The sequence below is a fragment of the Hyperolius riggenbachi genome, chromosome 10, assembly GCF_040937935.1.
Source record: "Hyperolius riggenbachi isolate aHypRig1 chromosome 10, aHypRig1.pri, whole genome shotgun sequence".
Lineage (NCBI taxonomy): Eukaryota > Metazoa > Chordata > Amphibia > Anura > Hyperoliidae > Hyperolius > Hyperolius riggenbachi.
The window spans coordinates 66,770,792-66,796,044 of record NC_090655.1 but is presented as its reverse complement, the minus strand read 5'-3'; the positions used below and the strand labels follow the sequence as shown (position 1 = coordinate 66,796,044).

The 25,253-nt window shown below is 45.3% G+C and overlaps 1 protein-coding gene across 14 annotated transcripts in view; it reads left to right on the top strand.

Annotated features, from left to right (window-relative positions):
• Positions 1-25,253, top strand: part of ABLIM1 (actin binding LIM protein 1) — a 440,123-nt gene that overhangs the window by 155,701 nt on the left and 259,169 nt on the right. For all 14 annotated transcript variants that reach the window (XM_068257415.1, XM_068257412.1, XM_068257404.1 and 11 more), the window contains one exon: positions 23,361-23,495. In XM_068257415.1, coding sequence (XP_068113516.1) covers positions 23,361-23,495 — 135 coding nt within the window. The remainder of the gene's footprint in view (positions 1-23,360; positions 23,496-25,253) is intronic.

The window sequence follows — 25,253 nt, the reverse complement described above, 5'->3', positions numbered from 1 at the left end:
TGGTGCTGAGTGACTAGTACACAGCACCATCCTCCCACAACTGCAGCCCCGTTCTGACATCACTTATGGCCAGGGAGGAAGTGGCAGCTCTTCCTCCCCTCTGCCCATCCTTAGCTCCACCCACTACACGCGCCTCTTTAGTTCCGCTTATGATCCACTGCACACAGCGCGCACGGGAGCTGCGCTGTGTGCAGTCTTGTGGTGATTGAAGTCGGAAGGATATCCAACCTCAATCACCACAAGCCCGAACACAGTGCAGCTCCGCGGCCCGCTGTGTGCACTGGGTCGTAAGCGGAACTAAAGTGGCAGGTGGAGGGGGCTGAATTATGGACGGGCAGAGGGGAGGAAGAACTGCCACTTCCTCCTTGCCCATATTCGACGTTCTGCCTCAGTTAAAGATTACTACTGAGCAGAACGGGGGCTACAGGGGGCACTGGAGGGGAGGATGGTGCTGTGTGCTAATCGCACAGGACCAGTAATAAAAATGATATTAAAAATATCGGGGCCAAGGTCTGGGTCAGGGGTACTTTAAAGCGGACCTGAACTCAGAACTTCCTCTCTGCTCTAAGGGCTGGTACACACAGAGCGGGTTTCTCGAGTTTTTACAGCCGCTTGCGGCTGTGGATACGCTAGGGTTATGTATTTCAATGGGGTGGTTCACACCAGAGCAGGAGGCGTTTTGCTGAAACGCATACTCCCGGGCTGAGGCATTTTTTGAATTGCGGAGGCATTTCTGCCTCCAATGTTAAGTATAGGAAAAACGCAAACCGCTCTGAAAAACGCCTGTTTAGAGCGGTTTTGCAGGCGTTTTTGTTACAGAAGCTGTTCAGTAACAGCTTTACTGTAACAATATATGAAATCTACTACACAAAAAATGCCACCCAAAAACGCAAAACGCTAGGTAAAAATAAGAAAAAGCGTTTCAAAAACCGCTGGCGTTTTGCGGACCTGCTAGCGGTTTTTGGTGTGCACCAGGCCTGAAAGATAAGCAATAGCATAATAACCTTCAAAGAAAAACATTTCTTTGTTACAGCTGATGCAAATCCTGCAATAAATCTGCAGTGTCTACTTCCAGCTTTCATGGGTTAACATCCTGTGTTTACAAATTAGCTGCTCTGCCATGGCAGTCAGGTGCCACAGCTGAGAGATCAAATTACACTTGTGATTAGTCACAGATGAGTGGTAATTAGACAGGCTAACCTCTCTAAGTACACACAGGGTGCATTTCTCTATGTTCTCCTTCTGCCCTGTGCAAGAGTTCAGGTCCACTTTAAGGCAGGGTTCACACTTATCATTGCGAAAAACTGTTTTTTCACATGCATTTTTCAAGGTAAAATTCACCTTGTGAATTTATTTTCATGCACAATGTTTTTTACAGCAAATTATAAAAGCAATGGAAATTTGCATGTGATGTGCAAAACACAATTTATTAGATGTGTGGCGAACGCATTATCGTACATTCGTGAAACGCATGCAAATTTGTGTGAATCCTGCTAAGAAAATTATTGATAATGCCATCCTTTAGGATCAATTGGGCGCGTCAGCTTTTCTGTTGTTATACAATAAAATTGTACTGTTAATGGGCACCTTTAGGTCTAGCATGAACTGATGCAGATACTCGCCTCTGATCCAATCAAGACAAGACAAATAACATTTATATCGCGCTTTTCTCCTGGCGGACTCAAAGCGCCAGAGCAGCAGCCACTAGGGCACGCTCTATAGGCAGTAGCAGTGTTAGGGAGACTTGCTGAACAGGCAGAGCCGAGATTTGAACCCTGGTCTCCTGCGTCAGAGTCCTTAACCATTAAACCATCCAGCCACTACAATCAAATGATCTGTTTGTTGGAGAATGGGAGTTGAGCTGTGCAGTTGATCTGTATACTTATTTTGGACCATGATTCAGAGCCCTTCACCGCGGCAAACTGCAATTGTGATTGCACATGCACTGCAATCGCATACATTGCCAAAATGGAGATTTGCAGGGAGGAGCTGCAGAGGAGGTGTGGTGGGTGGAGTCAGAGTAGAGATTTGCAGGGAGCAGCAGCAGATGAGGAGTTGTGGTAGGAACCAGAGTAGAGATTTTCAGGGAGGAGCAGCAGAGGAATAATGGTAGGAGCTAGTGTAGAGATTTGCAGGGAGGAGCAGCAGATGTGGAGTAGTGGCAGGATCCAGAGTAGAGATGTACAGAGATGAGCAAGCTGATTGAGTGGCGAGGAAGACTCATTCATCTAGCTGCATCAGGTCCCATAGAATAGATCATGGTGACTCTTTACTGCATCAGTGGAAGAGGAAGTGGAGGTATCACCAGAGAGGACAATGAATGCAATAAGAATCTGGCAAATAAGAGTCCTTTTTCACTAGGTGCGTTCTGATAGGAAAATCCTGGTAAAGTCGCAGTACTATGCTATTTTTATTAGATTTCCCTGTGCATTGTGAAGCCCCGCCCCTTGCCTCCCAGAAATTGCAATCATGCCACACATAGCCACAATTGTTCCAAAAAACAGGATGCAACACACGGGAAGGCACACTCTCAAACAGCTGCAAATTGCGATCAGAATCTCAATGCGATGGCTATTGAGATTTGCAGTGGAAAGTTCCTCACTGTTGTTTTTTTGCATAACCTCTGAACACTCCCCCTGGCATAGCGAATACTTTAGTTGCCTGGAGTAAAATTCTGAAGTTAGAGTTTGTCGCTGGCCCCGCTTGGCAGCGGATGATGCAGGGAATGTGACGGGACTGTTCTCAGATCACATGAGACATATTTCATTTCATCTTCTGAGAATATTCCTCTGTAGAATTCCTCGGGGGGCCTTTTCCAAATTCCATAGCCGGGATATTGATTGTTACACGTTTCTCCTGCAGCTACGCTAGCGCCCAACATGGTAAGGCGGGTGTTGCTGTAACAGCTGCGATGTAGGAGGTTGTGTGTTCATATCGGATCCGCCTGCCAGACAAGCGTGAACGCCGGGGCCGCGTGGAGATCTCCCGATCTGAGATGTATGAAGCTAATTGTCTAGATGTGAAACTGGGACATCTGTTCCTCTGGGGCACCTGCACTCAGGAATATGGAAGCTGCCATCTTTGTTTACGTTATAAAATGTGCCAGTTATCTAGCTGTCCTGCTGGTGTCTTGGCTTCAGTACTTTCGTATGGCTCACTATGCTACTCTAAAAGGGTGTGATATCTTTGATAAGGTTTGATATCTTTGATATGGTGTGCTATTTGTCATATCACGGTTTAGTGAATCAAGCCCATGGTGTGCAGAAAACGCATACAGAAAACCGACAGACAAGTTTGCTTCCAGACTCAGCTTATTAAACTCACTCTGTCCATCTTTGATGGAGCAGAACCTGCACTGCGGACTTCTCCAGCATCACTACAGTACACAACACTTGGGTAAAGAAGTTGGGGGCAGGGTGCTGTACACAAGAGCATGCTGCACGCTGAATAGGGACTGTCTACAAAACTTTGTATGATTCCTTATCTGTGGCTGAGCAGATGCAGTCATTAGAACAATTATGCAGAGAGCAGAAAGCTTTTTCTCTCTGTTCCCTTAGTTGTGAGTATCTCAGGACAGGGACCTTGTCCCCCCACGGGGGTCCCCTGAGACTTCTCTGCCCCTCTGCGGCTGCATCCTTTGCAGGGTCTATTGTTACACCCTGCTGACACACCAGCAGATGCTCGTGTGAATTGGCCCTTAAAAGGAACCTAAACGAACTATAAAAAAAACGAGTTTAACTTACTTGGGGCTTGTACCAGCCCCCTGCAGCCGCCACATACCCGCACTGTCACTAAACGATCCTCCGGTCCCCCGCAGCGACCCTCTCTTTGTTTTGGATGCGTGGCCCCCATCTGCGCTCCTGATCGCGCTCCACTGAACAAATGCGATGCCATTGACTTGCATTGCATGTGCAGTGACCGTAAATTCTCAAAAACGTGATTTGCATAAAAATTCTGTCATGTGCAAATAGGGCCTTACACACATCTGCACCCCCATCATCCACAATAGGGAAATGGTCCGTATGGTAAGAAATGACTAACTAAATAAACAAAATAATATTTGTTTTCACACCCTATAATCCTGATATCTTCTGTGGCATGTTTTCAAAACTCCTTTAGTATCATTTTATTGGGAATGTCCTTGATACTCCTCCAGCCATATAGGCCACTGTTTAGATCCTCCTAGTTTTTGGTACCAGGGAAGGGAGGGGAGGTAAAGTCAGCTCAGTCAGGCCCCTCCCCCTGCCAAATGAGAGTATGTAAACAAGGGATGGGGGGTGATAGAGGGAGATAGAGAGAGAATTTTCTGACCTGCTCTTTTAGCAGCTATACAAGCTGCAGTATGGTGTCAGAGAGCATAGCACAAGGGACGTCTGCAGACCTTTTCCGGATCTAATTTAAAACAAAGGCATTTCAGCCTAGCCACAGCTGTACAAGTATTTCTGTGAGTGGGGATGTACAGTTTAATGCACAGTTTAAAGGTCACACTCAGATAAGCACTACAGGAAGTCATATTGCTAAATGAGCTGTCAGCTCAATAGGAACCTCTGACTTGAACTGTGGGTAAGCTTATGAACATAGCATGCAAGGTATAGATTTTCAATCCAGCTAACCCTGGCAACAAACCAGCCAAAACCTATTTCAAAAGTGGCCCCAAAATAACCAAATTCAGTTTTGTAAAATAGCATCGGTTTCATCAGTCGCAAAGTGAACAGCCTCTAAATAATGGCACAATGCAGCAGTCTGACAAGCAACTGCCACTACAAAACATTTGTAAAGTGCTTTTCTCCCATAGGACCCAAAGCGCATAGGCTTGTCTGAGGTCAGTTACATAGTTGCTGTTTGTGATGGGTTACAGGGGAAAAAAGTTATCATGAATGCTAGACTAAGCAGGTGGCTTTTCAGCTTTGATTTAAACACCTCCAGGGTTGGAGCTGTCTTGATTGGATTTGGCAAGGTATTTCAAAGGGTAGGGGCAGCATGACAGAATGATTTGGCTCCAAAGGTTTTAATTTGGATTCTGGGAGTTGTTAAGTTATTAGATCCTGTTGATCTGAGGTTGTGAGAAGTGCGACACGGTTACAAGTCCTTTAGGTGTACGGGGACTAGATCATGTAGATAATTGAATGTTAGCATGCCAATTTTGAAGAGTATTCTCCATTTTATGGGTAGGCAGTGTAGTGAGCAAAGGATTGGTGTTTTGTGGTAATGGCGGGGTTGGCTTGTAAATAGCCTTGCAGCAGCATTCTGTACTGGCTGCAGGTAGTGCAGGTCTATGTTTGGAAGGTCTATATAGAGGATATTGCAATAGTCCAGCCATGATGAAATTAAGGCATGAACTAGGGTTGGAAGTTCCTTTGAAGGTATGAGGTGCTTAATCTTTGCAATGTTCTTTAAGGCAGCCATACACTGGTCGATTGCCACCAGATCGACCAACAGATAGATCCCTTACTGATCGAATCTGTTCAGAGAGGGATCTAATGGCTGCCCATACACTGCAAACAGATTTTGAATCGATTTCAGCATGAAATTGATTCACAACCCGTGGAACTGCTGCCTGCTTGCCTCCCCTGCTCCCTTGGCCAGCCGCAATATATTACCTGTCCGTCGGCGCGATTCCCCAGGTCCCCGCAGTCTCACTTCTTCCAGCGTACTCCATCTTCCCTTCATTTCCTGTCCCCGTCCTGTCACAAGCAGTACAGCGCCCTTTCTCACAGGACCGGATTGGAAGTGCAGAGAAGATGCTGGAAGAAGTAAGAGAGAGTGGGGACTCGCGCCAGCCAGACAGGTGATGTATTGCTGCGTCGATCGTCACCGTATCGCACGCCGCTAATGACGCGCTCCTGACCCGCCGGCGATCAGGTAAAATTTTTCGCCTGGGTAGATCAACTGAATCGATCGTTTTCTGATGGAAATCGGTCAATCGGTCTGCGTTTGCTTTATCAATTTCACAGCAGATTCAATCACAGTGATCAAATCTGCTGTCTATCGGCGGGGGAATCGCGTTAGTGTATGGGCACCTTAAAGAGACTCTGTAACAAATATTTCAGCCTTAGTTCTTCTATCCTATAAGTTCCTATGCCTGTTCTAATGTGCTCTGGCTTACTGCAGCCTTTCCTAATTGCACTGTCTCTGTAATAAATCTTATCTCCTTTACTCTGTCGTGTCTGTCGGGCTAAGGCTTGAATGTGTGGAATGTGCAGGGCTGCTTGTGATTGCATAGAAGCGATACACACCCTCTGCAGGCCCCCTGCACACTCTGTATGACTCACACACTCTGTTTATGTGAGCCTACCACAAGCTGGTTAGTTTGTTTGTAAACACTGCCTAAAACTGTTAATTACAAGCCAGGATTGCAGCAGAGAGTGGCAGAAACAGCACAGAGGGGCACAGGAGAAAATAAGGAATAGAATGGTATGCTTTTTAGTGTAAGAATATTAGAGTAAAGATTCTCTTTAAGGTGAAAAAAAAGGAATGATTCACAGCAGCGTAATTTTGATTCCTGAAGTTTAATTCCCCATCACTCAGTAAACCCAAGCTGCGCACAGTGTTGGAGCTGGTAAGGCCTGAGTTCCCTACCCTCAGTGATGCTGTGACTGAGTCTGGAACTGCTAAGTGTTGACCTCCAAAGACCAGGATCTCCGTTTTGTCAGCCAGTTGTCATTTATTCACTCCTGAAGCTCAGCTAAGCATGTGGTTATTTTTGGAATGGGGTCTGTCATGTCAGGTTTGAATGATAAACATTGCAAAAAAAACTACAAAAACAAATGGGGTTTACCCAACATGGACTATACCCCAAAACTGAAAAAATCTTTATTAAAGTGGACCTGAACTTTTGCACAGGACAGAAGAAAAGCATAGAGAAGTGCACCCTATATGTATTTAAAGAGTTTAGCCTGTCTAATTCTCTCTCATCTTTGTCTAATCACAAGTGTAATTTGACCCCTCAGCTGTGTCAGCTGGCTGCCATGGCAGAGAGTTAATTGGTAAACACAGGATGTAACAATATGCCTGCTTCCATGAAAGCAGGAAGTAGACACACTGCAGATTTATTGCAGGATTTCTGTCAGATGTAGCAAATAATTACAAGCTATTCCCCCAATGGCTGCACAGGACTAGGAAAACATTTCAGTGCGGAGTTTGTCTTTAAATGCTCCGGTGCTCTGCGTTGTTCTGCTGTACGGATAATGCCGCTCTGGCCGTATTCAGTGTGACCTTCTCTGCGCCCGGCCCGCTGCCTTCTGACTCGGGTCCTGGAAACAAATGTAGTGGAAAATGTTGACTTGTGAGCTTTTCCATTCACAGCGGGGCTTAGCTCTGTCAGCATCATCTGCCTTTACCAGCCGGCCAACATTTTATATCAGCAAGATCAGCGTCTGTGGCTCAGCGCAGCCCCCATTGCCCCTCCACAGGGCTGCTCTGCACTGTCCCCATGGCAGACCTCTGGCCAAATGTTATGGGGTGTGTTGTGTCCCAATTAAAGGACCCATATTGCGAAAGAATATAAAGTTTAAAATACCTGCAAGCAAGTAAGTTTCTACCATAGTAAAATGAGCCATAATTTCCTTTTTTCCTACGTTGCTGTTATTTATAGTAGGTAGTAGAAATCTAACAGAACTGACAGGTTTTGGACTAGTCCATCACTCCATGGGGGACTCTCAGCGTGGCCTTGATTCTTTGTATAGATCCTTTTCAAGGAGTGCCTTTCTAAAGATGCAGGCCGCCCCATCTACCTGTTTGCACACATCCACTAACTGCTTTTGAAAATAAAGAAAACTCTGAGAGCTCCCCATGAGGAGACGGGCTAGTCCAAAACCTGTCGGTTCTGTCAGATTTCTATTACCTACTGTAAGTGACAACAACATAGAAGAAAAGTAATTTATGGCTCGTTTTTCTCTGGAAAAAAATTAACTTCTTATTTGTATGTACTGTATTTTCATCTATTTTAAATTGTAAAATGTTCGCATAGCGGTCCTTTTACTGCTTGAATTACAGAGCCAGACAGTGCAGAATAATCTCAGGCAGCAGTTTACACTGTTGTTCATCAGACTGGGCACAATACAGTTATTAGGACTCTCCCCAACGATAGGCGAGTATCACTCATTTATTGGCTAGGGAACATTGCGGAAGGTGTTGGGAGGGGAATAGTTTTAGTGTTACACACTGGGTCAGAGCAGGATTAGGCTAAGGCTATAAAGAGGAACTATACCAAAAGATAGTAATGGGGGGAAAAAAAGGTCAATACATTGCAAAGAGAAAAATTAGAAGATGGATCAAGAAATTATTAATATTCCTCGTATAATTTGTTCATGTTGTTTGATCCACCCTGAGCCTGCTGGTCAGCATCTTTACTACTGGCAGATAAGGAAATAAAGCAGACAGCACTTACCAATCCGATCAGATTAATAAAAAATGTATCTGATTTTCAGATCGATACTGTCAATTGGATTAGTTAGGAGATTTTTGTCTATTAGTGGTTCCAAACAATCATTTCCGATCGTTCACGCAAATAATCGTTTGGCAAATTGTACTGTTAGTGGCCACCTTAGGTTTGTGTGCATACAGGTAATCAACTTCTGAGGAGGGAGTGGTCTAGGAATACACATGAACCAAAACAGGATAAAATACACTAAAAATGGGAGGTAGTGGTGGGTGGACTTACCTCCCAACAGATAACACAAAAGGCCTGTTTCAGTAAAGAACACAATTTTATTTGAATTTACCCCTTTTTGCTGCAGTGCATTTTGTGGGTCAAACCCGCTTCCTCGGGCAATAAGGGAGTAACTGTGGAGAGTCTCTCAGTGTGTGGGCGCCTCTATGAAGGTTCAGGACATTCTCAGACTGAATATAGCTGAGTTAAAGTATACTTCACCATTACTGCTTGCTAATGCGCACGTTTTGTAGTTAAGCACTGCGTGTGGTGCATTGGGATACGCTGTTGTACTGCAATGCACTGGCTGCACGGTGAAAGTCGCATACGCTGTGCATTGCAAAGCCTCGTTACAAAGCGGCCATTACACAGCACTGCAACACTACACTGTGAACGCACCCTTAAGAGTAACTGCAGTGAAAATATCATAATGAATAAAATTGCTTATTGTTTACACTATTCATTTAGAGATTATTTAGTCAGTGTTTGTTCATTGTAAAATATTTCCACTATCTGATTTACATTCTGAAATGTATCACTGGTGGTGACATTAGTTCTTTCAGGTGATCTGTACAGAATGTTCGTTACTGAACGTTCTATGCACAAAGGCAGCTATTGCTTGCTTGGCAGTTGGAAAAAGGCGTTATTTCCCAAAATGCAATGAGGTTCACAGACGGCAAACTGTCAGGACCATGGTCATGACGTCACACTGTGGGAGGGGTTTCACCACACTATCAGCCATACAGACCCCCCTGATGACCTATTTGAGAAAAGGTAAAGATTTATCATGGGAAAGGGGGTATCAGTTACTGATTGGGATGACGTTCAATCCTCGCTTAAAGTTCCTCTATAAATGTACTTTTATGTACTTGTCTGTACATTGGGAGGGAAACAAAAGCAGAAATGAATAGTGAAAAAAAACACTAACAAAAGCATACGTTCGCAAAAGAAACCGCAGCGTAAGCACATATGCAGCAGTGTGAGAGCGCCTGGAGTAGTGTGTGTTCTGAAGAGGAGGCGGATCCATTAACAGCATAACAAAAAATTCTGTCAGGCCAGCCTAGCACTTGTAGTTCATCGGGTATGGCACGTTTTGCTTTCCTTAGCAGATTGAGGTGGCAGCGGATTGCCAGGGGGGGGGGGGGTGAGTAAGGCAGGAATACAATGGAATCGGAGAGAGTCCTGGAAGGGGTTAAGGGCGGGATAAAGCAGGACGTGTGCTGATTTCCATTTATAGTTGAAGGCTGCGCTGTCCCCGTCCACATTCCCTGATAACGCCACTATATTCACGCCGCCCAATCAGGTGCAGCTAGAGAGAAGGTCACTCTTTCTCCATCTGCAATAACATCAAAATGTGCTTCTATTCTGTACTTAGCTGATGGGCGGGATTGTGGTTGCCTAGGCGAAGCACCTCTTGTTTTCCCTCCCTAGTCTTATGACTAGGAAGTTTGTAGCCTACATGAATTAGTTTTGCCAGCACCAATAGGAAATTGACAGGTTATACACAATATGTTGAGTACTGTGGCGGGGAGGGGCGTAACTACAAATCATGGGGGCCCCCAGCAAAACTTTGATGCGGCCCCTCCAGTGTTCACATCTTTTCCCATGTATACCCCCGGTGACCCTTGTAATCCTCACACCCATAACAAGTGTAGCCACAAGAACACCTGATCTGAAGGATGGAGCCCTTTATTGGAGGGCGTGAAGTAGACATTGGGGACCCCTTTTAGCTCTGGGCCCTCTTGCGGTCGCAGCGGCTTCTCCCCTCTAGTTACGCCCTTGCCTCAGTAATTCTGGCTCCTTACACACTTCGGTGAGTCAGTTGTTTTGAGATTACCGTATTCTTATTCTTACAGCAAGGTTGCAGAGAGGTTGCATTGCACCTTGAAGTTGCTATGCAGCCATACAGTGAGGCATACAGTACCATTTAAGTATGCATCACTTCCCATGTAAACCTACATGTCATCCTGGCAACACACGGCGTGCGGTGTAGTACTGAGTCAGTACCCGCCACACCACACCACAATCTGTGTATAACTCCATGAGACTACGATTGCTGCTGCATTGGGTTGCAGCGATTTTGGGCGACACAGCGGTCTAAGGGCAGGTTCATATTGGGGCGATTCTTCAGAGCTTTGCTAATCGCCGGCGATCAGCAAAGTGCTGCTACAATGTATCCCCACCGATACATTCACACTGCAGCGGTTGCGATTTCGATCAATCGCAAACGCGCTGCATGCATTGTTTTGGGGGCGATTGCTCTGTTCTATTGAACTGGAATCACAAGCGCAAATCGAGCTAAATCAAAGCAAATCGCAAGATTTGGGCTGCTGAATTGCGATCGCAGTAAAGCACCCAATGTGAACCAGCCCTTAGTGTGAAAGGACCCCCAGATTTTCAGAGTGAGCCTATAAAAGATTAAAAATGATTACCAGGCTGGATGTACCCGGCTGGTGGGATCTCAGGAAAACCAAATAACACACCCCTTCCTTTAATTGTAATGAGGGGTCTGTAGACACTTATACTGTTAACTTCACAGGTCAGAATATTGTCCAGGAAATATAGCCGAGTTGCAACCAATCAATACTGAACAAATCAAAAACAATTACAGCGTAATTAGCACATTAACAGCACTTGGCTTGGCAAATCATGGGTATGCTATTCTTGCCTCCATTGTTTTCTAAAGTTATCATCCAACCCTTTCTAATTAGGTTATATATAATTGTAAGGATTCCTCCTGTGGCGTGTTCTGTCCGTTGCGGTGGAGCCGCAAATGGACAGTTCTGGCTTATCTGCCTGCATTTGGTTGTGCATTCGCAATGAGTCACATTGTCATTTGCAATTGCTCTGCAGTTCTGGGCAGCTCAGGATGCTGTCATCATTCCACCAATGGCTTACTACAGCTAAACTGCAGCCAGATAGCCATGGATTTCCTGCAGGCATGTTGTTACATAATACTGCATGTATTTCCTATGGGAGTCCTTTGCATTCACAACCAGCTAACAAATGGTAGTCAAGCCAGCTCAGGATTGAATGATTACCCTTCAGCTGTGTGGAGATTTGCATGCTTGCATCCATTGGTCGATGCCGCTGTTGTGTCTGATTACGCTGCCTGTGGATTTGCACTGCCCCGCATGCGCAGTAGGAGACAGTGCGGCCACAGTTCCTATTGAATGATGCTGCTGGAGGTAAAATAATAAATATCTCTGCTTCCACACCTCTTACACTCCCCAAATTTTCAGGGTAGGGAGGGAACCCCCAGAAAAACCTCTATGCCAAATTGCAGCCCCCGAGCCCCGCTGGTTCCCGAGATAGGTTTTTGTAATCTATCTCCTGAACCAGCGGGGCTCGGGGGCTGCAATTTGGTATAAAGGTAGTTCAGGGGGTCCCCTCCCTACCCTGAAAATTTGGGGAGTGTAAGAGGTGCGGAGATAATTAGTATTTTACCTCCAGCAGCATCATTAACTTCACACTGAGCATGCGTGCTACTCAGTGTGGAAAGGAGCTTCCAGGCAGCGCAATCAGACATTACACCGGCATAAAAGTCTGTCTCTCATTTTAGACCTCGCCCATCATAGCGATCACTATGCTGGTCTGCTGGGCACTGTGCTACTCTGTATAATTCTGTTATTGTAGTTCAATGCGACCTTATTACTTGTACTTTAGCTAGTTCTTGATAAATATATATGCAGACCTGCTAATACATATTTATCCATTAGTTGAACCGTTTATTATTTTTCTGTATTATTGTTTATTGCCTAGTTTCCATGCCTGATGGACGTTTATTGCATCCATGGTGGGTCAGTGAAGTCCATTATCCTGATAGCTCGGATTCTGCCATCACCATGTTGGTGACTGGTAGTATTCCTGCTACTCTAGTTCTGGGAACATAACTATAGGCTGCGGTTGCTATTAGTTATGTTCTTCCCTGTAGTTTTGTCTGTGTGGATGCTTGCTGGTGATTGTGGTTAGCCTGCTTACTTTGCTTCTGTGGGCGTGACTGTGAGCTGTGGTTGCTACTAGTTACGCTCCAATCTAGTCCTGTCTTGTACCTGCCTGAATGCTTGCTATTGCTAAGGCAACATCGCACTGCACTACCATTGTGTCTTACTTGTCTAGTTACACTCCAATCTATAGTCCTGTCTTGTACCTGTCTGAGTGCTTGCTATTGCAAGGGCAGCGCAACATTGCACTGCGCTGCCATTGCATCTTCTTTGTAGCGATATCGGAATCCCAGAGCTGCAGTTGCTCTGGGCAGCCTGTGTAGCCTCTTCCATTAATCAGCTACCAGTCTTGCTGCTCTGGGTGGTCAAAGTTTAACCCCCAAGCATTACACCTGTGGTTTGTAAACAGACCGTATTGCTTATGCACACGAGCATTACAATAATTTTTTTCTGTCACTTATGTTTTTTTAAATAATAAGAGCACATAGAATTCCATATTACGATATATACAGTACTTATGATATACAGTAATGTAGAGAAGTGCTTGTTTAGTTTAAAATTGTGGTATGTTGAACTCTGTACACTTAGGCCTCTTGCACACTGCATGCATTTCAGATTCCGATTCTGCTTTTTAGGCTCCCTGCACACTGCAAATCCGTTTTCCGATTCCGATTCCGTTTCCGATTTTCCTTGAATACATTCAACAGAAAAACGGATCAAAAACCGCAGCATGCAGTTAAGATTAAAAATCTGAATCGGAATCGGATGTAAAAACAGATTAAAAAGCGGAATCGGAATCTGAAATGCATGCAGTGTGCAAGAGGCCTGTTTTTACATCCGATTCCGATTCAGATTTTTAATCTTAACTGCATGCTGCGTTTTTTGATCCGTTTTTCTGTTGAATGTATTCAAGGAAAATCGGAAACGGAATCGGAAACGGAATCGGAATCGGAATCGGAAAACGGATTTGCAGTGTGCAGGGAGCCTTAAAAATACCTTTCTTTATCGCAAATTGCCACTTCATAAAATGTTTTGAAAACTTAATTGAACCAGCAGCTTTGTCTAAAGCATACATGTCAAACTCCAGCCCACGGGCCAAATCTGGCCATCAGAGCCTTTAAATTTGGCACACCAGTGGTTTTCACACTTTGCATTATGTTTGGCCCACTCTAGACCACCAGGGAAGCTATATTGGAGGTGAAGCCCTAGAGCACCAGGTTAGCCATATGGGGAAGGTAGGGGGAAAACACTAAACACTAGGGAACTTTATGAGGGGGGGGGGGGGGCTCTAGGCACCATGGAACTGTGGAGGGGAGGGAGGAAGGAGCACTAGACACCAGGAAACTGTATAGGGAATGGAGGGGGCTATTAGACACCAGGGAACTTTATAAGGGAGGAAGGTGGCCAGTAGATATTAAGATTAGTCTGCGACTGAGTACCAGTGTTCAGTTTCGACCCACTTTGTATTTGAGTTCAACACCCCTGCTTTAGACCAAGGGTGTCAAACTCAAATACAAAGTGGGCCAAAATTGAGCTCTAGGATCAAGTCACGGGCTGACCTCAATGTCTAGTGGCCACCTCTCTCCCTTATAAAGTTCCCTGGTGTGTAATAGCCCCCCTCCAATCCCTATACAATTCCCTAATGTTTAGTGGTCCTCCCTCATCCATACAGTTAGTTCCCTATGCAGTTTCCTGGTGTTTATTGGCTCCCTCCTTCCCCTATACAGTTCCCTGGTGTGTAGTGGCCCCCTTCCCTCTCCTATACAGTTCCCTGGTATCTAATGCTGTCCCCCTTCCCATATGGCTCCCCTGGTCATCTAGGGCTTACCCTCCGATATAGCCTTCTCTGGTGGTCTAGAGTGGGCCAAACATCATGCTAAGTGGGAAAACACCTGAGGGCCAAATCTGATGGCTTCAAGGGCCAGATTTGGCCCACGGGAGGGAGTTTAATATGTATGGTCTAAAGGCTCTTAGACATGCTTGACTAAAGTCGGCTGAGGTGGCTGATAACAACCACCCCCGACCCCAACCTACAAGCGATCCACCCGGTGGATTGACTCACCCCCCGTGACAGCCGATCCCATTGTCTATGCCTCTCCCATCCCCGTTGCATGGCGTGCAGTGATGTTGCCCACCCCGACGGAGATATCCATCTTAGGTGTGTACGCACCTTGAGAATATCATAAAAGATACCGTGCTAAGAATAGTTAAACAGTGCTCCCTCCTACAGGTGTCAATCTAAGCATCCGCCCAGTTTGCCTATCCCTAATGAAATGTATCGCTTTTATTGAAACTGGATATAGCACTGCAGCATTTTCTATCACTTAAAGAGGAACTCCAGTGAAAATAATGTAATAAAAAAAGTGCTTCATTTTTACAATAATTATGTATAAATGATTTAGTCAGTGTTTGCCCATTGTAAAATCTTTCCTCTCCCTGATTTACATTCTGACATTTATCACAGGGTGACATTTTTACTGCTGGCATGTGATGTCAGTGGAAGGAGATGCTGCTTGCTTTTTTAGCAGTTGGAAACAGCTGTAAACAGCTATTTACCACAATGCAACGAGGTTCACAGACAGGAAACTGCCAGGACCATGGTCCTCACAGTTTCCTGTGGGAGGGGTTTGACCACAATATCAGCCATACAGAGCCCCCTGATGATCCATTTGAGAAAAGGAAAAGATTTCTCATGTAAAAGGGGGTATCAGCTACTGATTGGTATTAAGTTCAGTTCTTGGTCATGGTTTCTCTTTAAGCTACGTACACACATGCGATAACTGTTGTCTGAAATGGCCAATAACGACCGTTTCAACCAACGATCGTTATGTGTGTACAGCCAATCAATATTGCTTGGGCATTGGGCATCATTAATGATCCCTCCCGCCAGATTTCTACAGCTGATACTATGTCTTACTAATATCAGAAATGACACAGAATGGATGTGTAATTCAGAGATCATGAGACTTCATTCTATAGACAGAGGCGGGCACTGTAGTAATCAGGCCGTACAATGTGCAGACAATTAAAGTAATTAGTGTCACGCTACAATGTAAGGGGGCCATTTCCCATGCATTACTCCACGTATATGTCCATGTATAGCAAGCTGCTTGTAGTCTTCCCTTATGTTGTTTAGAAAGCTACATTTAATTAAGTTATCTAACTTTCCACTCCGGATATACAACGTGCAGCTGGAGGACTCTGCTTCTTAAAGGACACCTGAACTGAAAGACATATGGAGGCTGCCATTTTTTTTTTACTTTCAAACAATGCAAATTGCCATGCTGCCCTGCTGATCCTCTGCCTCTAATACGTTTTGCCATAGACCCTAAACAAGCGTGCAAATCAGATGTCTGACTGGACTTTCCATGTACTTGTTGATATACTCTGTGCTGCTGGAGGACTCTGCTCCTTCCACTATCTACCTCTCCTCTCCTGATATACCCTGTGCTGCTGGGGGCCTCTGCTCCTTCCACTATCTATCTCTTCTCTCCTGATATACCCTGTGCTGCTGGGGGACTCTGCTCCTCCCGCTATCTACCTCTCCTGATGTACTCTGTGCTACAGGAGGACTCTGCTCCTCCCACTATCTACCTCTCCTCTCATGATATACTCTGTGCTGCTGGGGGACTCTGCTCCTCCCACTATCTACCTCTCCTCTCCTGATATACTCTGTGCTGCTGGGGGACTCTGCTCCTCCCACTATCTACCTCTCCTCTCCTGATATACTCTGTGCTGCTGGGAGACTCTGCTCCTTCCACTATCTACCTCTCCTCTCCTAATATACCCTGTGCTGCTGGGGGACTCTGCTCCTCCCACTATCTACCTCTCCTGATATACTCTGTGCTACAGGAGGACTCTGCTCCTCCCACTATCTACCTCTCCTCATGATATACTCTGTGCTGCTGGGGGACTCTGCTCCTCCCACTATCTACCTCTCTTCTCATGATATATTCTGTGCTGCTGGGGGACTCTGCTCCTCCCACTATCTACCTCTCCTCTCCTAATATACTCTGTGCTGCTGGGGGACTCAGCTCCTCCCTCTATCTACCTCTCCTCTCCTGATATACTCTGTGCTGCTGGGGGACTCTGCTCCTCCCACTATCTACCTCTCCTCTCCTGATATACTCTGTGCTGCTGGATGACTCTGCTCCTTCCACTATCTACCTATCCTCTCCTGATATACTTTGTGCTGCTGGAGGACTCTGCTCCTTCCACTGTCTACCTCTCCTGATATACTTTGTGCTGCTGGAGGACCTGCTCCTTCCTGTAACTCTCCTTTCTTGATATACTCTGTGCTGCTGGAGAACTCTGCTCCTTCCACTATCTACCTCTCCTCTCCATATATACTCTGTGCTGCTGGAGGACTTTGCTCCTTCCACTATCTACCTCTCCTCTCCTGATATACTCTGTGCTGCTGGAGGACTCTGCTCCTTCCACTGTCTACCTCTCCTGATATACTCTGTGCTGCTGGAGGACTCTGCTCCTTCCTGTAACTCTCCTCTTCTGGTATACTCTGTGCTGCTAGAGAACTCTGCTCCTTCCACTATCTACCTCTCCTCTCCTGATATACTCTGTGCTGCTGGAGGACTCTGCTTCTTTCACTGTCTACCTTTCCTGATATACTCTGTGCTGCTGGAGGACTGCTCCTTCCACTATCTACCTCTCCTCTCCTGTTATACTCTGTGCTGCTGGAGGACTCTTCTCCTTCTACTATCAACCTCTCCTCTCCTGATATACTCTGTGCTACAGGAGGACTCTGCTCCTTCCACTATCTACCTCTCCTCTCCTGATATACTCTGTGCTTCTGGAGGACTCCTCCATTGTCTGACTTGTGTGCTTTCCCTTCTCACTGCTGGAGGAGTTCTGCATTGTCTGACTTGTGTGCTGTCCCTTCTCGCTGCCGGAGGACTCCTCCATTGTCTGACTTGTGTGCTGTCCCTTCTCGCTGCCGGAGGACTCCTCCATTGTCTGATTTGTGTGCTATCCATTCTCGCTGCTGGAAGACTCCTCCGTTGTCTGACTTGTGTGCTGTCCCTTCTCGCTGTGGGAGGACTCCTCCATTGTCTGACTTGTGTGCTATCCCTTCTCGCTGCTGGAGGACTCCTCCGTTGTCTGACTTGTGTGCTGTCCCTTCTTGTTGCGGGAGGACTCCTCCATTGTCTGACTTGTGTGCTGTCCCTTCTTGCTGCGGGAGGACTCCTCCGTTGTCTGACTTGTGTGCTGTCCCTTCCTGCAGCCTGATTGGATGTTGTGTAAGCCCTGTCACTCTGTCCCTGAGGTGTGAAGTCTCTGTGGTAATTATACATCTTGTGATACATTTAGGTGGGAGGTGTGATTCTATTACCTGCTGGAATCTCACACGCTGGATTAATTTCCATTTGTTTATAGAAAATAACTGCAATATGTGAGCTATTGAATGCCGCACTGGGGATTTGCATAAATTATGAATTATTTTGCTATAAAAGATCCGAAAAGTGTTTTATTTTGAAGCAGTATTGCGTATAAAATGTTATATTTAGCGCTTATATTTCAAAGAAAATCTGGTTGAATTAGAACACTAGTCAGATTTTATTACCAGTATTGTAATTTAGTAATTACATAGTGCCAAAATCTTACGCAGCGATGTACAGAGTCTATTGTCTTGTCACTAACTGTCCCTCAGAGGGGCTCACAATCTAATCCCACCATAGTCGTGTCTATGTCGTGTAGGGCCAAGGGCCAATTTAGGGGGAAGCCAATTAACTTTTCTGTATGTTTTGGGATACCCATGCAGACACAGGGAGAACATAAAAACTCTGTGCAGATAGTGCTGTGCAGTAGGCTGGCATTTGAACTGGGGACCCAGCTCTGCAAGGCAAGAGTGTTAACCACTATGCCACAGTGATGCCCAAACCATTCATGTCCCTGTCAAAAGGGGGTCACTGATAGAAATTTTTAGTAGGATAGAGATTCCCTAATCCTTCTCCACAAAACGGAATAGTATTTAATTACTTTCTGTGTCCCATTTAGAGGCAGATAGTCGCATCCTGTCATCTCTGACAGGACGTTAAATTAAATATTTGTAAGTTTTCCTGTACTTATGCCATTTATTAGATTTTTTTTGTTTAGATTTGTTTCTGACCTTGGCCTATAACTTTGATACCTTTAGGTGTGTTAATGGTACAGTGGATTTTTTTTAGAATGATTACTGTGTTATCTCCTGTTCTTTAAACCAGGGTTAGAACCTTTTTTGAATATTTAGTGCTGAAGGGAGGAAGTAAAGGAAAATCTCTCACAGAAACGGCAGTAAAATCCTCAAAAGTAACTGTAACCTTTCCACACTCCTGTAAATGCAAACTTGTAATTGTGCATAAAGCGGGCCATACTCTGCAATTTTTTTATTTTGAGCAAAATTATTATTGAACTTATTATGATTAACCATTTAAAAACAACATTGCAATTCAGTGTTTTGATTGTAATATCGGTCATAATTACGATTGTGAATACTTAGAGACTCTGAAGCGAAAACAAAATTATGATATGATTTGTATGTGTAGTACATCTAAGAAATAAAACATTAGGAGCAGAGACATAAGTCTAATGTTTCCAGTACAGGAAGAGTTAAGAAACTCAATTTGTTATCTATGCAAAAGAGCCATTGAGCTCCACCACTTTCAAAATCACAGACAACACTGTCTTCTGAAGCTTGTTATCTCAAATGTCAGTCGTATTTTCTTTTTCTCTGCAGAGAAGGGGTTTAATTGTTCACTGGCATACTTTGTGTAATCATTTAGAATTCTGAGTAGTGTGTAAACTGCAAATATTAGAGAATGAAGCAATGTTATAAAAAAAGCTATATAACTGAAAATAAAAATATGACTATTTTTTTTTGCTACTAATGTCCTAGTAATTATCCGTACTACACAACCAATTCATTATATCATCATTTTTTTTCGCTTCACTGTCTCTTTAAAGCAATCCAGAGGCGTGGAGGGGGCTAGCCGGATCAGGCAGAGCCGCTTACCGCCACTGTCCTCTGCTTCTGAACACACATTTTATTTTTGTATAAAAACTTAAAAATGGCGGCAACACTGGAAGTCACAGCATGCTCCTGAGCACCGCGCACAAGAGGGCCTAAACTCAGCGCATGCTCACAAGGCCCTCTCTAAAACATGTGCAGCCACAGGCGCAAGCATGCAGGAGGCAGGGAAGTGGCGTTCCGGTGGTTGGAATGGGCGTGCTCAGAAATGTGCTTACAGCTAAGGACGCCCATTCCTGCTTCACTAAACCGGCAAGCTGCTTGTTGGAATAAGTAAAGAACTGCCTCAGGTACATTTTACATTTTAAAATCCACTTCAGTTCACGGTCAAATGTCTTATTTGGCAAAAAAAAGTGTATGGTATATTCAAAGGTGGGACAAATTTCTTCAGCGTCTGAGACAGAGATTCCAAAGTGCCCCCCCCAGTATAGCCCCTGTACAGATAGCCAGATATGCTCCCAGTATTAGGCAGCTCCACTCTCCAATAAAGATCCCTGTGTATACATGTGCTCCCAGTATTTGGAAGCACCCTTCCCTAGTATTTGTAGCAAGATATGCCCCTATCCCCAGTATAGTCAGTATCCCTCTTCTGCCCTGTCTCCGCATCTCATCTCTGACTTCTTTCACGTGATGGGATTTGCCGCTGGATAGACTCATAGAGATGAGAGGAAGGGATCCTGGCATTGGTGATAGGTAACAGCTTAAAGCACGCTCCACTCGCAAACATTCTGCAATGGCTGGGTGAGGGGGGCACAGGTGCCTCAGGACTCTGCGCCCATAGGCTGGTGCCTCCTGAGCCTCTGCCTTGGCCCTGGGTGTATGTCTACCTTTAATCAACCTTTAATATTAGAGTTGTTTTTTTTTTCTTAATGATAAAATATAAAATGGTTTTCCAGTCAAACCTTCGACACGAGGATAAAAGGTCCGTCCGCTTTAATTGCAGTGGGAAAGGAAGGATGCGTCTTATTAATACGGTTAATAAGATGAGGATTGCTTAAACAAAGAGCCTGTGTTGTGTGGGAACAATGGCTGTACACACCTGAGCAGAGTGACATGTCCCAGAGTTACCTAATGTCACAGCCATTATTGACATTGTGTTCCCGGCAGGAGTGACGCTGTGTAATAATAGGAGGGTTACGTAATCCAAATTTAAGGGGACAATTAAAGCGTTAGTGTGCTAATATGTGGCTAAAATACCTTAAAAGGAGACTCTGATCAGTGGTGCTATATACAGTACTTAAAGCGGATCCGAGATGAAAAACGAACTATAACAAGTAACTTGTCTATATATCTTATCTAAAGTTTAGATGGTTTACACAGCAAATCTAGCTGCAAACAGCTTTAATATTATAAGAATATTTATTCCTGTGATACAATGACAGCAGCCATGTTGTTTGTAAACATCACACAGAGGCAAGCTTATCTGCATCTTGAGCCATCAGCCTAATCCCCTCTCCTCCTCCCTCCTCCCCTCTGCCTCTGAAATCAATGGCTAGTAACACCTCCCCCTCCTCCTGTCCAGACTGAGCCCTTGCTACTGCCTTGGCTCTTTGAAAACCTGTGGGCGTGGCTTTTTTAGTTTATAGGGAATTAGAGTATTAAAACAAAAACAATAAAATATTTGGCTTGAGGAATGCCCTATAAATAATAGGAAAGGAACACAATTATGCAATGTGTAAAAGTTCACCTCGGATCCACTTTAAAATACTGATTGTAGTTCTATTCTGAAATACAAGCTTATCGATGCTACTGCATATATATGAGTCATTAGCAGGTTGTACTCAGTGTTTCCAGATGTTATCAGCACATCAGTGCTGCCTGTGTCATCCACCGTACCTCCCGCTTCTCTGATACAGCCCCTCTCTCTTCTGTGCTACCCATGTCATTCACCAATCCTCCCACTCCTCTGATGCAGCCACTCACTTCTGTGCTGCCATTATCATCCACTCCTCTAATGCAGCCCTTCACTTCTGTGCTGCCATTATCATCCCCCGCTTCTCCTGCTCCTCTGATGCAGGCCCTCTCTATGCCAGTCTTTCCATTGGCTTTCAGTTATGCAGATGATCCAGTTTAAACTCCTCACCCTATCATACAAAGCTCTACATAAGTTGTCATCTCCTTGAGCTGTCATCTAGCAATCTATGGGCAGCTCAACCAAGAGACAGATCTCTCTCTGATCGAATCTAATCGGAGAGAGATCTGTTGGCTGCCCATACACGGCAGGCCGATTCCTGATTGATTTCAGGATGAAATCTCTCAGGAATTGTCCTCATGCCACCGCTAATTCCGTCCGATAGATATGGATTGGATAGATAGGAACAGAACCACTGAAGAAAGTCATATTAACTTATATCACAGCAGCGCATCATAAAGGCACAGTGTAGGAAGAATTGGTGAGAGTTTTTTGCTGATGTTTTTGTCCCATTTCCCGGCATTGTTGCTCACATGTCATCTGACACATCCAGTCAATCTATTTACTTTGATTTCAGGTTCAGTAATGCAGAGGATCTTGTTTCACAGAGATAAGTAGCTGCCAATTGATCCAAAATATCCATATTGAAAAAAGACACATATAGCTTATTAGTGTAACAGAGCTGTATAATAACAAAACAAAAAATAGATCATCCAAAAGACAACCTAGGCAGTTGCTCATGGCCTGGTGGGTGTCTAGGGGCCTCCTCCTCTTATGCCTCTTTTCTTGGCTGAACTCAGTGTAACTAGCCTTCTTAAAACAGCCTTCTTTGCAATAATTTAACTTAAAGGGATACTGTAGGGGGGTCGGGGGAAAATGAGTTGAACTTACCCGGGGCTTCTAATGGTCGCCCGCAGACATCCTGTGCTCACGCAGCCACTCACCGATGCTCTGGCCCCGCCTTCAGTTCACTTCTAGAATTTCAGACTTTAAAGTCTGAAAACCACTGCGCTTACGTTGCCGTGTCCTCGATCCCGCTGATGTCACCAGGAGCGCACGGTGCAGTACTTAATCTCACCCAGTAATGCTGTGCGGGCGGGGGGGTCAAGCTTACCTGTGTGACGTCTTCTTTGTCCGTCCCTCGGCGCCTCCTACGATGCGTTCCACTCGGCGCTCACGTGACTACAAACACTTCCTCCTTCCGGGTTGAAGGAGGAAGTGTGTGTAATCACGTGACGCGCGTGGAACGCATCACGGGGGGCGCAGAGGGACGGACGAAGAAGACGTCACACAGGTAAGCTTGACCCCCCCGCCCAGCCCGCCCAGCATTACTGGGTGAGATCCGGATAGCACTATCCAGACTCGCCCGAATCCGAATTTGAGCCCATGCCTGCCTTCCAGCATTAAAAATGTCACCATGTGACAAATGTCTGAATGTAAATCAGGGCAAGGAACGATTTTACAATGGGCAAACACTCACTAAATCATTTATACATAATTATTGTAAAAATTAAGCACTTTTTTTATTACATTATTTTCACTGGAGTTCCTCTTCAAGTGAGCATCTGTGGTTACCCACAATGCATCACTAGGCTCACTTTTTAAAGCTGAATTATCGCAAATTCTGTTTTAAGAAGGCAAATTACACTGAGCATTGCTTTTTAGTAGGAGGGCTTTTGGTCTCATTAAGTCCCCTATACGTTCCTAGTGGTTCTGGGTCACCCTGAGCTGCTTGGTTATTCTGTTGGCTAAACTATGATCTTTTGGGGGGAAAAGTTGAATCTCAGCTTTACATAGAGAAGGTGATATAACTCCTCCCCCTCTCTGTTGCAGTTGCCCATTCCCAGGATGCCGGACAGTCCGCGGAGAAGCCAGTGATCCGTTGCCATAAATGTGGGGAGCCGTGCAAAGGGGAGGTTCTCCGGGTCCAGTCCAAACACTTCCACATCAAATGCTTCATATGCAAAGGTAAGGGAAGTGCTCGCTGGCCTTGCTTTAGTGGAGCCACCTGGATTGTGCAGTAAATAACATTGGTGGGAAGGGGGGCAGATTTAAAGGAAAATTGAGCAGTAAAATGATAGAATGAGACCTTTATACCATTTTGTGTTGCAGATGTTAGCAGCTGCTAATGCTTTTTATATTCCTCAGACAGATGTCAGACACATTCCACTGAATGAGTCGGAGAGATAAGCAGAGAGACCGATTCTTGTTTAGGGCCCGTTTCCTCTAGACGCGTTGCTATGTGGAAACCGCTCCACATCACAGCGTAAGGAAACTGCAACCAATTCACGTCAATGCAGTAGTTGGAGTAGTTTCCATTGACAGGAATTTACCTACACGATCCGGCGCGATGTGACGCTGGGGAAATTATGGATAGCATGCTGCAGTTTTCCGCAGCATGCACCCGAGTCCCCATAGCCGGCGACGGGAAGCCGCATGATGCCGCATCCAGTTGTTCGGAAGACAACCGGAAGTGCATGCGGAGGAATGTGAGGCGATGCGGCGATCGCCTCGCATCCTAAACGCCAGTGGAAATGGGCCTTTAGTTATAGAGACAAAAAAGGGGCAGGTTCTGCCTGGGTGGATTTCTTATAATGGTTAAAGTGCACCTAAACCCAACATTGAACAAGGCAAATTTGCCAAGCAGTCATGTTGATTAATATAAATTCTCTCTTACCTCTGTAACTGAACTTTTCAAATTCAAAAACCAGTTGTGTAGCTGTGCTTGGCTGCAGCTGTGCGCCTGTCCTTACTGGCTTAAAGAGAACCCGAGGTGTGTTTAAAGAATGTTATCTGCATACAGAGGCTGGATCTGCCTATACAGCTCAGCCTCTGTTGCTATCCCAAACCTCACTAAGGTCCCCCTGCACTCTGCAATCCCTCATAAATCACAGCCGTGCTGTGAGGCTGTGTTTACATCTGTAGTGTCAGTCTCAGCTGCTCCCCTGCCTCCTGCATAGCTCTGGTCCCTGCCCCTGTCCCTTCCCTCCAATCAGCAGGGAGGGAAGGGATGCAGGCAGGGACTGGAGTTCTGCAGGAGGCGGGGAGAGCAGCAGACTGACACCATAGAGATAAACACAGCCAGCTCTGACAAGCTGTTTGTCAGCAGCGTTGCTGTGATTTATGAGGGATTGCAGAGTGCAGGGGGACCTTAGGGGGGTTTGGGATAGCAACAGAGGCTGGGCTGTATAGGCAGATCCAGCCTCTGTATGCAGATAATATTCTTCAAACCCACCTCGGGTTCTCTTTAACCCCCTTGGCGGTATGAAAAATACCGCCAGGGGGCAGTGCAGCAGTTTTTTATTTATTTATTTTTTTTTAAATCATGTAGCGAGCCCAGGGCTTGCTACATGATAGCCTCCGGCGATAGGCGATCAGGAAATCCCGTTCAAAGAACGGGATTTCCTGGAGGGTTTCCCCCGTCGCCAGCTGCGTCCAGCAAAAAAAAAATTATGAAAATCGGCCCAGCAGGGCCTGAGCGGCACCCTCCGGCGGCTTACCCCGTGTCACACACGGGGTTACCGCTAAGGAGGTTAAAGAGACACTGAAGTGAAATTTTTTTTTTTATATTATGATTTGTATGTGTAGTACAGCTAAGAAATAAAACATTAAGATCAGATACATCAGTCTAATTGTTTCCAGTACAGGAAGAGTTAAGAAACTCCAGTTCTCTATGCAAACAAGCCTCTCCTACTAAGTCTTAGGCCACATACACACATCAGACCA